We start from the raw sequence: 14,595 nt of genomic DNA, 5'->3' as shown, positions 1-14,595 counted from the left end.
GGCAAGACTTAAAAAATGTGCTCTCTACTGCAGCCGGGGAGAATGGTCCTACCTGGAGCCTCTGGCAGAAAGTACCAGCGGACACTTGGGGTCTCCCCCTAGGTTTCTGGAGTTGGGGATACAGAGGATCTGAAGTCCACTCTACTCCAACTTAAAAAGAGATATTGGTAGCTTATGAAGGGGTCTGAGCTGCTTTGGAAGCGATTTGTACTGAAGCATAGGTCCTGGCATCCCGGTTACTCGAGTTGGGTTGGCTGTTCTAAGGGAGGGTCTCCTCTACACAGCTGCAACCGATGCTACATGGAGTAAGTGGGTCGGACTGATCAGACACAGAGCTCCAATAGGAAACCCCCAGTCGTCCAGGAATCCTGGAAGCGATCACGAACCGTCCAGAAAGCAAAGACTAAACAGTATAGAATGGTAAATGGCATGGAAAAGGGGGTGGATTTTGTACGGGTTTCAGCTGGGATGGAGTTAATTTCTTTTTCTTCCCAGTAGCGGCGCGATCCGGGTGGGCGCCTCTCGCGTCGTCTCCGGGCTGCTACTGCCGCGAGTAGCGAGCATCGCACCGCCCTCGGCCGCCCGCGGAGGGAGGGAGGAAGGAAGGGAGGAAAGGAAGGGCTCTCGTCTCGGCGGGGTCCGACTTCTCCCGCGACTCACCCTCGGGGCCCGTCCCGCCCGTTCCCTGGGGGATGTCGGTCCCCGGTCGGGTAACCGCGGTTCGGTCTCTGAGCTGCGGTAGCAGGGGGATCCTGGGCAGCACCAGCGGGAGAGCGCCGGGGCGACGGGGTCGCGCAGCCTTGGACAGACCTGCCGTGGGGCCGGCAGCGGGCGTCGGCTGGTGCCTCCGCGCCCCTGACGCCGGCGAGAGGCAGCGCTTTGGGTTGTTGTTGTTCCTTGGGGCTGAGTTTGGGCACAGGCAACACGTGTGTGTGCCCAGGGGCTGCTCAGCGGGCTGCAGCCTGGAAGTGGTCGCCTTACCGACGGAACGGCATCAGCTGCACCTGGAATAGCTTCGGTAAGTGCCTATTAACCTTCCGTGGCACAGTGCCTTCGACTGTCTTTTTCTTGTTTGCTTTCTGTCCATTTTACCATTATGAAGGATTTATTTATATTTTCTTTTGCTCACTAGAAGTTGAGAAAGTAATGTATGGAGACGAAGGGTGTTGAGTGTTGGTTTTTAAAATGATTTTTATTTGAGGATCGGGTTTGGTTGTTTTACACATAAAGACCTGCAAACGGACAGGTGCTGTTTTTGTTAATGCATGAAAAGGAAAGGAAACCAAAGGCTTTAGTGTTTTTTGCTGTCTCCGGTGCCTCTTGCTGCTTTTGGTGCCCTTGGAAATAGTTTTCTGATTGAAGTGAATTAGAACATTTTACAGGAAAACTTGAATGCTGTTTCAAAACTGAAACAAAAATGCTATATCCCCTGGAATAAGCAAGCCTGGTCTTTTGTCTACAAGCTGAAATGTAGCACCTCATTCATGTTCCAGGTGGGCTCAATTTGTCAGTTGCCTGAAAAAGGGATGCTAGTAGTTAATTTTTACTATAAATATTTTCTTTTCCATTATCATAGGACGGTAATACCCCAATGCCACCAAAACAACCAGAGAAGAGCCCACTTCCCCCAATATCCCAGAGTCTCAGTGACCTTTCAAAAGCTCCCCGTGAATTGCCACCTTCTGGGTGCCTCAAGAAGTGGATCAAAGATACTGATTCAGCTTATGTGAGGCTGGCAAAGCAAGGAGGCCAGTCTGGTGAGCATCTGTCTTGCTTCTTTGGTCTTTATTTTCTTTGGCTTTGCTTGAGTGTCGTATAAAGTACTTGTAGATGCTACAGAAGGATCCTCTGGATTTTTGAAATTAACCTGTGGAAAAAATGAGTGAATGAAAATGTAGAGGTCCTTGCTATCTGTTGTGTATGGGCACCCTTTAGCAAAACATACGGTCTTGACCTGTGTTTGGTCTAAATGGATGATGATGGTCTGGCTGCATTTGAGTGAGGTCTCTGCAATTTATGCTTGGGCTATTTAAATAGTGGCCTAGTGAAAATAATTTCACAAAAAACCATCATCAGAAAACTTAGTAGAGGTTAATAAAGCGTTTTTTTGTAATTACTTCATTTTGTTACAGTGCTGTACATATTCTGTTCTTGTACCAGGGTGATGTGTGGGTTTGTTATTTCCTTTTTATTGAAGAAGGAAGCTTGAGGAACTTGAGCACATTCAGAGAAACAAATTCAGAAATATGAATTAACTGAGCAGCAGAAACATGTCAAAGCATTTAGAGCAAGACAAACAAGGTACAGTTGGAACACAGTGCTGTAAGGTTCTGTCTGTATTATCAAGGGACACAAATGCTCCTTACTGAAGAAAGCAAGCATTTCTGCTTGACAAAACAGCAACCTGAAAACAAAGGTAATGCTTTTGCAACCAGAGAAGAAGTCAGAAAAGTAGCGACTTTTGTCTTTTTCTCTCCAGACCTACTGAAGCACTACACTCCCGTGATAATGAAGTCCCCTTCAGCAGCATATGCTGCACCCGACTGGTACTTACACCACACCAGTCCCCCAGCGATGGATGAGCCATGGTAAGCCTGCTGAAGCCCCACATGGCATCTTGGGTTCTGTCTTCACTTATTAACATTTCAGAATACTTCTGTACTAAAGTGCAAGATTTGTATCCCTGGCGTAAACAGGTGTTAAATCTTTGCCTGCAGGAGCTCTGTTTCCTCTCTACCAGAATATATGATTCACAGAGAGTTTAAGGCTGATGACCATCGTGGTAACGCTTATGAGGCTTGCCTCATAAGAGGGCCTTTTGATTTTGATACAAAAAGTGTTTGGCAGCGGGATGCTGAGGACAAAGAAAATGCAGAGAAAAAGAAGGTAGGATCGAGAGGCACTCTATGACGATGCTTTGTAGAGATTGTGAACATAGCTCTGTCTGGGCCTGTTGCTTCTTCTAGAAGCGAAGCTGTAATCTACACAAGTTTCTGTATTCCAGAAGCAATTTTTGTATTGCAGTTAGAGAATGAGAAGAAAGCCATGTTTCTCTTAAATGCTGCAGATGTAGCATAAGAACCAGAAACACAGTGTCCAATCACATTATATGGTGCATATACTTGAGTATGAATGAAAGCCACTAGTTAGTTTCTATCTTCTTATGCTTTATTGCCCCTGCAATTCATTCTTGGTGAAGAGACTTCTTGTTAAGTAATCTTGAGTGAAGAAGAAAGAAGAAGGAGATAAGAACAGAAGATTGTTCTGAAAAAAAAGGAGCTTGGTTTAGTTTAAAATGCAAGAGAGTGCCCAAAGATACTGCACTAGCTGTCTTTGAATGAAGGATGTATCCAAGACAAAGCAGGCATAGCTATGTCCAGAACAAACATTTCTGTGCTGATATTTGTATTTTGTCCTGGAAACCTCTCTGCCATCCTCCCTCTTTCATCCTCCCTGCCCCTGTCCATTTTAGATGCTGAAGCCTTATGTTTTTTAAATATCCTCCATAATCTTGGTTGCCACATTTCCATAGGTCTTTGGGGTATACATGGAAAGGCATTTGATGTACTTGGACACGAGTACCTCTCTTCTTGAACAGAAGGGCAGATTTTGCACATTTTAGGAAAAAAAAGTCTTGAGCCTTTGCTGAGATGAGTAATTAGTGCAAGTTCAGAATGAGGAAAAAAAAAGTCCTGAGCCTTTGCTGAGATGAGTAATTAGTGCAAGTTCAGAATGATGACTTGTGTAAATGGGACCACCTCATTACTGAATAGGCTCAGGAATGTTTACTTAATCTGTGTCAATAGGCAAACAAGCAATGTATGTTTAAACTGTAATTTGCCTGATTCTTGTTGGTGAAGCTTTTTTTCAGTCATAGATTTAAGGCACTGAAAATAAAAACTTGGCCTGCTGCAGAGCCTCTTAAAGGATTGAATTAGGACAGACAGAAAGTGCTGTCTCTCACTCCCTTACTTAAGAACCAATTATCTTAAGTGTTTTAAGGGTCAAACTTAACTTTGATAACAGTAAGAGTAATTAAAATCCATGTGTTGACTTGTAAGTGAGACTGAGGTCCATTTCAGTTTGGATGGAGCTTGACTGAGATCCAGTTTTATTCACTCATGCGATTGAAAGTTCCCGTGTGTTTTATTTGTCACTAAATACAAAGTGAGTATATGTTGTATATTCAGCTCAGATTCCAAATCTGCTGAGGCCTTGATATATAATTTACACTATTCTTCCAAAAGCTGAAGTTGAGTTTTGTCTAAAGTTCTAAATCTACCAAATGTTTCTGTTTAAGGTTAGGTGCCTGAGAATCAGATTCTGTGTTGCTAGGTTTAGCTCTGCCTTCACACCACCATCTCTGATATGGCTGTCCTTCACAGAATCTTTGTTGTACCCTGAAAAGTGTATCGTGTATCTTGAAACATCACATGGTGCTTCTTTCACATCTATTTCTTGTATATCCTCTTTTGGGAGGTTTCTATCCTGTGCTCTTAGAGTACCTTCCCAAAGAGTCTTCCAAGTGAGGCAATGAAACAAGCCCTCCCAAACAGTCTCAATTTTAGTTTTTTCACTATACATCTTGTAAGAGATGTATTCCAAAACACAGGCAAATTTTTAAGGAATATTCAATTTATTTATTTGACTACATGATGATAGTGCAGCAGCAAACTAACTCAAATATTGAGATTGAATGTATTGAAAATGTTTCTCAGTCCAGTCTGACTAAGTATTTATTCAAAAGAGAGATACATGATGCAATCATGGAGTTAAATCCCAAAGGATGGCCTTAGGGACAAGTGCAGAACCATTTTAACCTCTGAAGGTACCTCTTCAGCTGGAAGAGGAAAACAATGGAAACATTGTTCCCAAGTGGGTCCCTGCTCTGGAGATTTAAGCCTTTATGATGCTTTGTTATGAAGTATTAATATCTCCAGTGTTCCTCATAGTTGTTGCTGTGTAGAGACTGGAGATCAGGGGGACTATTACATGGTTCTCCCTGCCTCGGGATGGATCTTGTAGTTCCTCCTTAACACCTTAATCACAGTGGTAATTTTCATTCTGCTGGGAATTTTGCAAAGCAGCAAAGATGTGCTAGTGCATGAAGGATTTAGCCTTTGTGCTCATGGCAAAGTGATGGACTTCTGGCCCAGGAAGAAGCAGCCCATGGGAATCTCATGGAGTTTAATAAGACCAAGTGCAAGGTCCTGCATCTGAGTTGGGGCAACCCTGGTATCAACACAGGCTGGGGGATGAACAGATTGAGAGCCGCCCTGCTGAGAAGGACTTGGGAGTGCTGCTGGATGAGAGGCTGGACATGACCCAACAATGTGTGCTCACAGCCCAGAAAGTCAATTGTATCCTGGGCTGCATCAAAAGCAGCATAGCCAGCAAGTCAAGGGAGGTGATTCTGCCCCTCTACTCCGCTCTGGTGAGATCCCACCTGGAGCACTGCATCCAGCTCCGGAAGGACAGGAAGGACATCGACCTCTTGGAGTGAGTCCAGAGGAGCCCATCAACATAATTAGAGGAATGGAGCACCTTTCCTATGAGGACAGGCTGAAAGAATTGTGATTGTTCAGCCTGGAAAAGAGAAGGGTTCAGGGTGACCTAATTGCATCCTTCTAGTACCTGAAGGATGAAAGAAAGACGGAGAGGGACTTTTACAAGAGCATGCAGTGACAGGACAAGGGGCAATGGCTTCAAACTGAAAGAAAATAGGTTTAGATTAGATTTTGGGAAGAAATTCTTTATTATGAGGGTGGTGAGGCACTGGAATAGGTTGCCCAAAGAAGTTGTGTATGCCCAGTCCTTGGAAGTGTTCAAGGCCAGGCTGGATGGAGCTCTGAGCAACCTGGTCTAGAGAAAAGTCTCCCTGCCTATGGCCGAGGGTGTTTGGAATTAGATGATTTTTAAGGTCCCTTCCAACCGAAACCATTCTGTGATTCTGTGGTCCTTTTGCCTGTGCATCATCTGTCCCAGCTGGGTTGGGTTGAAAATGCTGTGACCTTAAGAAGGAAGGAGGCCTGTATATGGGTGGGAGATCAGTTGGAGGTGGTATCAGGGTTTGCATTTGCGTTGTTGCAGGCGATCTCCCTGCAGCACTGGTAAGATTACTACTACATCTATGAAGGAGGTGTTTCAGGCACTTACCTGAAATGTCTGTGTATATATGCATACATATATAGGGGTGTGTGTGCTGTAGCAAAAGGATCGCTCATCTGAGGTCAGGATTTTACCTCAGGGAGAGATTTGAAATCTAATCTAGAATTTTGTCCTTGATCACAGGGAAGCCAGGATTTCATCTGTGAGCTTTTACCTTTCCATGCTGGCTGCAGGTATCCATTGTTCTTCATATACCAGCCAGGCACAATACATACTACATTTCATGTTTCTTGAACCTGAGACTAATAAATGTGTATGTATAATAAACACAGTAATTTGTAAAGTATGTTGTTGCTATCTCTTCGTAAAGGAAGAAAACACTTTAAACCAAGAACATGTAAAAAAAGCCGCCCTACGTAGTTTGTTTTATCTGTGAAAATCGATGGCTGCTACATAGAGGCTTGTCAAAGGGAAAATGCTCCCTCAGCTGTAACCATTGGGGTGTAGTGGCACAAAGGTCTGCTTTTAATGCTGAATTTTCCCAGCAAAGTAACAAATGGCACCTGACAGGATAGCAGGTGCCCTCCAAAAACAAGTTCTGGTTTGCTTGCTACTTCTGTCATTAGTTAGTTCACTTGAACAGTAGGGAATGTTTTGATATCTGGAGTTTATGCTAGCCTGTCTCCTTTAATGCCAAGAAAGACAACATTTGAAACAATGCACAAGACTTGCTCGCAGCCTTCACGACTTTTCTCTTTGCCTTTCCTTTCCCCCTTTTTTTCCTTGACTTTAGTTTTGACAGCTTGACCCTTTGTTTGCCTCCAGTCAAAATCTCCCTAGGCTTCCTGGCTCCCCCTGTCCTTTAATTAACTCTTTAATTACTAGACTTCCTTTCCTAGTGCTTCTCTTCAATGCTAAGAGGAAAGTCTCATCTCTTTCCATCTGCTATTTGTATATCCTGACTCTCAAACTGAGTTATGTTTCTCTGATGCCCTGTGTGCCATTCTGCCTTCAGTATGTGACAAATGTCACCTGAGATTGTTTTTGGTTGTTTTGTTGAAACTGTGGGTAATTGTGTCCAGGATCTGAAACTTCCATTGCATGCCAGGTCTGAAATGGTCCAGTCTAATGATAACAGAAGACAGCACTAGCATTTTTGCACAATAGGATAGCATTTTTATAATGTAAAGCACAAATAGGCTGCTTCAGCAGAGAATAGTGTTAATGGACTTGAAAATCAGTTCTAAGCAGCTAATGCATTTTTTAGCCTCTAGGCTGGACCACAGACTCCCCCCCCCCTTTTCATCTCACGTAGCTGCCCCTGATGTCACTGCATGCTCTTGCTAGTAGTATCATCTCTTCTTTGACAAATATCCCAGTTTTTCATCTCTTTAAGGTTCAACATAACATCGTTCAGGCTGAAATCTAGTAGCCCGTCCACTTATCAGATTCTGAAACTTCTTCTAGTGAAACTCTGACTCCACTGAAGTCTGTAGGGGTATCAGCACTGACTTTACACATGTATTTGCACTGATGTCCTTGTTCAGAATCAGTGGAACTGTCTGTCCTAGCTTCACTTCCTTCGGATACTAAGAAAACTTACACTCTCTGAACATTTGGATCTGCTGGTTTTTTTAGAGGCTTCTTAATTAGTTCATTGATTAGATGTATTCAAATGCATTTATACTTTTCTTTGCATTTTCCATACTCCGTGTGCACAGGCTCCCTGAGGGAAGTAAGTTGACCCTTTAGAAGCTGTTGATTTTGATCTAAGATAAAAATAAACAGCTTTGATATGTGTTGCTAATGTTTTTCCATTTCTTTTCGGTTTTCCCACTTTCAGTTCTAGAGTATGTGAAGTCTTTTCACTGGCTTTCTAGATGTCATCTTATCTTTCTGTCTTTTCAATCAAGACTGAGTTTCTTTAACTGTCACTGGCAATCGAAAGATGATAAAAGTAAAATACACTTTTCTGTTGTAGGCTTTCCCCCATATATGTGCATTTGTTTGAATTTCAAACCTCTAATTAATGTACCAAAAGAGTTTTCTTATTATATGGGATGTTTTATGCTTTTTATTAATTTTAAAAAAAATTAGTAATTAAGCTGGAAGTTAGTTGCTGGTCCCCCTGCCATTAGTAAAACTGGGCTGTTTTCATACACTGCATACAGAGAAATGGACCAAAATGAGAGGTTGCAATGGGTACGTTTGAATTTGAAGCTTAATTTTGCATGGAAATGTACTGTGAGGGAAAGGGTTGTGTAGAGCACATTATGGAGAGAACAAACAGCTAATCTTGTAGAATAACTAACTAAGAGACTGCTTTATCTTCTGCTGTTCCTCTATTCTCCGTTACTATTACTTATGGAAATAATGTAGATAAGACATTGAAATATGAAGATATTTAGAGGCTGTTAATATCACCCTCACTTTTAAATGCTGTACTATCATACAATCTTCTTGGTTATTTTTTTCATAACTCCTTTTGTTAAGCTAAGATTTCTCTAACACAGGTGAAGCTCCCAGCTATAAACCCTGAATATCCAAGCAGAATGCCGAATGTTTCTACAAGCAAGAAATTTAGTGGGGCAAATAAGCTTTCCTTTCCACCTGTGTAAGTAGTACACTTAGGAAATTCATTAAACACCTAAGCCTGCAACTATTTATGTATGCAAGTAATATTACTTCTCATGAAATTGCAGAGATTAGTGGATATGTGTACAGACATTGTGGATCCTTGCTGCTACTAAATTTGCCATCATATGTGGTGCTAAAATAGTTTAAAAGCAACTAAAATAATAGTACTTTAACTAATATAGGAAAGTTATTCAATGTAACTTTGCTTTAGGAAAACGAAGCATACAGTTGCATGTCTTTATGTAGCACACTTTTATGGTATTCTAAATTGTCTGCATTTTTTTCACAATACCAGTGAACAGATGAAAACAATAATGCACGTTGTTAGTTTTGTAAGCACAGGTTACAGACACAAGTAGGACTGACATATTAAGGAAAGACATAAACTGCAGTCTATGCAAGGTCAGACACAGCAAAAATACTGTCATGAACTCATAGAAGAGCTGTTTTAACCAAATTATTCTATCATATGTGATGTGATGTGATGTAATAAAATCATCAGCTGTGTGTGCAGCTGAATTGTTTTGGCATACTTTGTCTTAGAAATTTATTACTTGGTCATCAGTAATCCCAGTATGTTTTAGAACTATGTTATTGAATCAAAATAAGTAATTAAACCATCAAATGAATTTAAGAGCAAATCTGTGACAAAATTCCACTGTTGTGCAGCACAGAATGAGTATTGTCAGCCTTTTTACTTACACATTCTTTGTGGGATTTCCCTTTTGCATGTCTTTGTCTCTACAACCAGTATTATACATGTAAAATTCCAATAAAATAGATAGGTCTTCTCATGTAAAGTTATACAGCACTTAATCAGGCACGGTTGTATGTTTTTTTTGTTTGTTTGGTTGGTTTTGGTTTTTTTCTTAGATGATTACACGTAGACTATATGTTTTGTTATTTAGATACAAATGATAAGGCTATAAATGGTTATAATTTTTGAAATAATGTTATAATTAGAAATAAATTATGTTATAAGGCCTTTTCTGTGCAAAATAAATTTTTTCCACCTAATTACCACTTTTGTTTACTTATGCTTTTGTTTTCCTTTAATATATTTGTATTTACAGGCCTGCTCAGAGAAAAATTGAAGCAGTAAACTTTAGCAAATTAATTAACAATGGTTATGGGACTGACTGGTTTCAGCAGTGTACTGGATGGGAAAAAAAGATTCAAGAACCATCAAAAAATAGTGAACAGTCCAAAGGTAACATTATTGAAAGCTATTTCTTTTAAAATGAGTTGGGCTCTCAAGGTAACAGCAGGGGGCAGCCTGAATAATTTGTGCGGTTCTCTGGATGTGGTGAGACGCACTGAATTGCTGTGCTTACTTTACAATACCCTATGACCAGCTAAAGAAAGAGTGCTCCTGTTTGTAGTCAGCGAAGGCAGGTGCTTTCATGGAGTTTTTTCACCTCTACAATTGCAGTTTGCTCTGTTCCAATCCAGGGGTTTCTGTGTACTGATACAGGGGATTCTGTGTGATGTGTTTCTGTAAAATGCTGCAGGGACAAAGCCATCCTGTCTAAATTTAAGCAGACTGTAAAATATTTGTTGCCTATTTGTTATGAATATTCTTTTGCCCCTAATATTTTTCTGAAAACTTCTGTCACAAGTATCATTAATACTCGTGTTTAAGAAATAGATCACTGTTCATAAAAATTTGTCAAAATAAATATATGCACATTGTTGAAGAGAGTGGAATTGCAACAGTTTAAGAGAAAAAAGTTATCCAATACTTACCTATGATTTCAAACCTTACTTTGTCAAGCACAGTGATAACAGCTATGAAAGACATCACTTGAAGACACATATATAAAGGTTATGTATATAAAGGTTAAAGGGGAGGAAAATTCCCATTACTTCTGTCAAAGACCTTTTACTTACACTTTTTACACTGACTTGGTAACCATGGTTGCTGTATCACTTTTGTATAGCAGTCTTTTGAAATGCTATTGAACATACACATCGCATGCACCAGAATTTTTTTTTTATTAGTATCGGGGATTCATTTTATATACAGTGGGAATTATCATGATTCCCTTGATTCCCTTGACCTTGATATTTTAATGTGTGAAAGTCTTAGAGGCCAAGTATTTTAATATCTCTGACATTTTTTATCTTTCTAAATTCATCTTTGTGTCTTCTATTAAAATATTTACAGTAATTTTTTTTGTTTATTTGTTTTTTATTTTTGTGTGCAGAACCTCTTCCTCCAGGTGAATATCAGAATAAAGCGGGCAAACAGAGAACTAGAAGTTGTGTGGTTTTGTTCAGAATAAAAACTGCTATAAAACTAAGGGATGAAGCCAGATCTCAGTCTGGACCTGAAGGAGGGTGCATAACCTGAGAAGCCACTCTTCAAAGTCAACTTACCTATCTAAACTCTGATCACGCAGAGGATGCTGCTTTGGGAGGCACAGTGACCCAACAATTCAACTGTGGAGTCTAAAAGTGCTCTTCCTCAGCCTGAAAGAGAGCCTCGAATATTATTTTCTTTTTCAGATTCTCTTTAACTTTCTTGTGCACTGACATTTTTCTTTCCCGTTACTGTGAGTAAAATGAAAGGATTTTGGATTTCAAAATCTCAAAGTCATTAATTTGGTGATAGTTGATTTCTTTAATGTGTGCCTCTAATGAGACATTTGCGATATAAAGAAAGCTGAAGATTTTTCAGAGTAATCATGACATTGATTTGGTTATACCACATGCATAGAGAAAAAAATTATGGGTACACCATAAAGGCTGCTGAAAAGTCAGTGTGCTGCACAGATTGATATATAGATACATATTATTTTTTAGTTCCTTTTTCCAGTTTTTAGATAACATTACACCTGCTTTGCATTACCCTCCTTTGCAATCATAGCTATTCCAGTTGATTCTGTATTTCAGTGTAAAAGGAGATATTTTTTAACGCTTTTAACAGTTTTGTGCAGACATGTACCTTGATTCAGTTTTGACCTTGTCCTTTTTATTCTTTTAGGTGATAGCTTAAGGTAGACTTGTATTTTTTTCCCTCTTGTGTACTTTTGTCTGCTCATCCAAAACAATTGTCAGCATGAGCACCTTGCAACTCCCTTTTGAGACAGAGCTTTCTCTGTTTTCACTTACACAGAATAAGTCCTAGACACATCAGGCAGGAGATACAACCCATTCTATACGTGTTCTATTCTTTGTGTTAGGTTATAGATTTGCATCATACTGCAAATTTCACAGGTAGCTTGTCTATCTTGTTAATTCAAAATTAAAACTACTGTAATTTTAATGCATTTTGGTGTGAGGGAGAAAAAAAAGTTTTAGTTGACTTTTTTATTCTTATGGTTGAAGTTATTCTGTGAACATTAATCTTTTTTTCTATTTCAGATTCAGAGCCATCTCAGTCTGAGCCACCACCTGCAAGCAACGACTTAAAGCCACCACTTCAGGGATGTAATAAGTAACTTGAAAGACTGTTAGGGAAAGTAAACCCTTGTATGGCCTATGTAGTGCACTATTTACATGTCTGTTAGATTACTTTTGTGGTTGAACTCATTCCTGATTGAGAAGTTCATTTCGTTTATAAGATGGATGAACTTCATTGTGCTTGATTACAGCAAATTTTAAAGTACAAGCAACAGCTGTTAGTGCTTATTCCTAGACCTTTTGTTAATATAATAAAAAAAGCAAAACTGCATTTTTGTCCTACACAACTCGGGCTGCTTTGCTGATGTCAAATAAGATTACCATATTGCTGCTGACTTGAACAGACACAGGTGTGCTATCGATGTTTACAAATCATCAAGTTTCTTTAGTATACTTATGATTTATGCCACAAAGAAAGGTGAAGGGCAACTGTGTGGTATGGGATGAAATGTAAATAGAAAGAACTGAACTGGTATGGATACTTGCAGTAAAAAAGTCAAAGCTTCATTGGAAAGACTGCTTCTTAATCCCCAAAATGCATTTTTTTAGTCCAGGTACTCAGCTTTCTATGACAATTCTGTTGCTATGCCTGCTGCAGAACTAGGTGATCATAGTGTTCAAACACATAATTAAGTTAAGACCTGATGGCATTTTTTGTTATAGTCTTGTTTTATAGAAGCTGAATCATTGGTTAACAGTGATGTGGATTCAGCAAATATGGTATCTGCACTTTCAGCTGTTAAATAAAAAAATTATTTATCCTGAAGTCTTGACTGCAACAAAAATATTATATGCTAGATCTCCATGTTTATTCACACTAGTACTTTGAAATAACAATGTATAGAAGTTGTATTTGAATATTCTGAAAAAGTTAAGACACACTGGTATTTTAACACTTGCTTTTTTATCTACTTGGATTAGGATATATCCCTGAAATCTTATTAATAATTAAATATTTATTATAAAGTCCATTAGAAAGGATGCAATTTTATTTTCATATTTTTTGCTAGTACTGCGAAAAGTGGAATTTTTAATAAACCGATAATTTTCCGAATTTCCTCTTCAGAGTACATTCAGTACATTTGACACCCTTGAATCCAAGGGCTGAAGATTCCAAAATGTATTACTAAATATACATTTCTTCGAACAGAATGTTTAGAGGAGTTGGCTTAATATTGCTTTTCTTTAGAACTTTGATGTGAAAGTTGATTGGAAATAGGTAAAACTATTGCTAATCTGAACCCTCAAAATTTTCAGCAAACATAGGTGGAAGTTTTGCTGTTGATGTTGCTAGATCCAGCACTCAAGTCCATCTTTACTGTTCATTTGCAATTCAACTGTCCAAGTTGTATTTACAAAAATAAAAGGCTAAAACATATGCAAATGCCTAAATGTATGGTTATTGGCTAGTCAGAAAATTTTTCTGAAGATAGAAAAGCTTACATCAAGCTGTAACTGGGGGGGGGGGGTGTGTGTGTTTGGAATTACTTCCCTTGTGTCTATTTTCACTTACAATTTGTGTTGTGGATTACATCCAGATATATTGAAACCATTAATTCTGCTGTGACAATAGAGCTTTTGGGGAAATCTCCTTTTCTAGGCTAGAGTATCAGGGGTTGCCAGACCCAGAGCTCATAGCATTCAAACCTGACCAGTTGTGGTGGGTTGATCCTGGCTGGATGCCATGTTCCCACCCCCTCTCTCTATCACTCCCCTTTCTCAGATGGGCAAAATAAGATCTCTAGGTTGAGATAAGGCATTTTACTACAGCAAAAGTGAAAGTTTGTGTGTGCAAGCAAAAGGGGAAAAAAAATTAATTTTATTCTCTGCTTCACATCAGCAAGTGATGTCCGGCCACTTCCCAGGAAGCAGAGCTCCAGCACGTGTAGCGGCTGCTCCAGAAGGCAAGTGTTGTAAATAAAGAATGCCTCCACTTCCTCCTCCTTTTCTTAGCTTTTATATCCAAGCTGACATCATATGGTCATTTTGGGTCAGCTGACCTGCTTGTGTCCCCTCCTAAGGTCTTGCCTTTGTGATTCTATGATTGTTAGAAGTTTGCTAATGTACCATTAATATATATTCAGCTTTCCTTAGTCAACCTAAGGAGATTTTGACCTGAATTGTTGGTCAACTGAGTCTGGATGGATCACAGTGTGAATACCATGGGTTAGAATATTAACAGCCTGAGATTTTTCTTCATAACAGGAGGACAATCCTGGAATACGTGTTTGTGCATTTAGAATAATAGAGAGCTGCAGCAGAATCATAACCTTCCTGTTCTCCAAGGGACATGAAATCAAAGTGGTGTAACATTAAGCTCCAGCTGAACACAAGGATGGAAGTGAGTTCACCTTATCGCAGTAATCACGTTGTTCGATTTACTTCTGAGTCAATGCAGTCATGCAGCTGGCAGTTTTCAAAGTCATCAGCAGTTCCATGTAGAAG

At 39.7% G+C, this 14,595-nt stretch overlaps 1 protein-coding gene across 3 annotated transcripts; it reads left to right on the top strand.

Moving 5' to 3' along the window:
* Positions 1-360: 360 nt before the first annotated feature.
* Positions 361-13,528, top strand: C1H7orf57 (chromosome 1 C7orf57 homolog). Of its 3 annotated transcripts, XM_064660824.1 has the most exons (8): positions 363-1,018; positions 1,577-1,757; positions 2,480-2,588; positions 2,718-2,886; positions 8,622-8,722; positions 9,819-9,955; positions 10,953-10,967; positions 12,112-13,528. In XM_064660824.1, exons 2-8 carry the CDS (start codon positions 1,592-1,594, stop codon positions 12,186-12,188), a joined length of 774 nt encoding a protein of 257 aa, XP_064516894.1. In that variant the 5' UTR covers positions 363-1,018; positions 1,577-1,591; the 3' UTR covers positions 12,189-13,528. The 3 variants fall into 3 exon arrangements, with proteins under 3 accessions (XP_064516902.1, XP_064516894.1, XP_064516911.1); XM_064660832.1 differs by lacking the exon at positions 10,953-10,967 and having other exon boundaries at positions 361-1,018; XM_064660841.1 differs by lacking the exons at positions 363-1,018; positions 1,577-1,757 and adding an exon at positions 2,201-2,301.
* Positions 13,529-14,595: the final 1,067 nt, after the last annotated feature.

The sequence above is a fragment of the Pseudopipra pipra genome, chromosome 1 (genome assembly GCF_036250125.1).
Source record: "Pseudopipra pipra isolate bDixPip1 chromosome 1, bDixPip1.hap1, whole genome shotgun sequence".
Lineage (NCBI taxonomy): Eukaryota > Metazoa > Chordata > Aves > Passeriformes > Pipridae > Pseudopipra > Pseudopipra pipra.
Note: the sequence above shows the minus strand (reverse complement) of the source record. Positions and strands in the feature narration are given on the sequence as shown.

Bases quoted from the DNA above. Each gene is read 5' to 3' on its own strand.
- C1H7orf57 (XM_064660824.1), top strand. From the start codon at position 1,592: ATGCCACCAAAACAACCAGAGAAGAGCCCACTTCCCCCAATATCCCAG. The intron at 1,758-2,479 runs GTGAGCATCTGT...TTTTCTCTCCAG, and splicing joins AAAGCAAGGAGGCCAGTCTG to ACCTACTGAAGCACTACACT. The intron at 2,887-8,621 runs GTAGGATCGAGA...TCTCTAACACAG, and splicing joins AAAATGCAGAGAAAAAGAAG to GTGAAGCTCCCAGCTATAAA.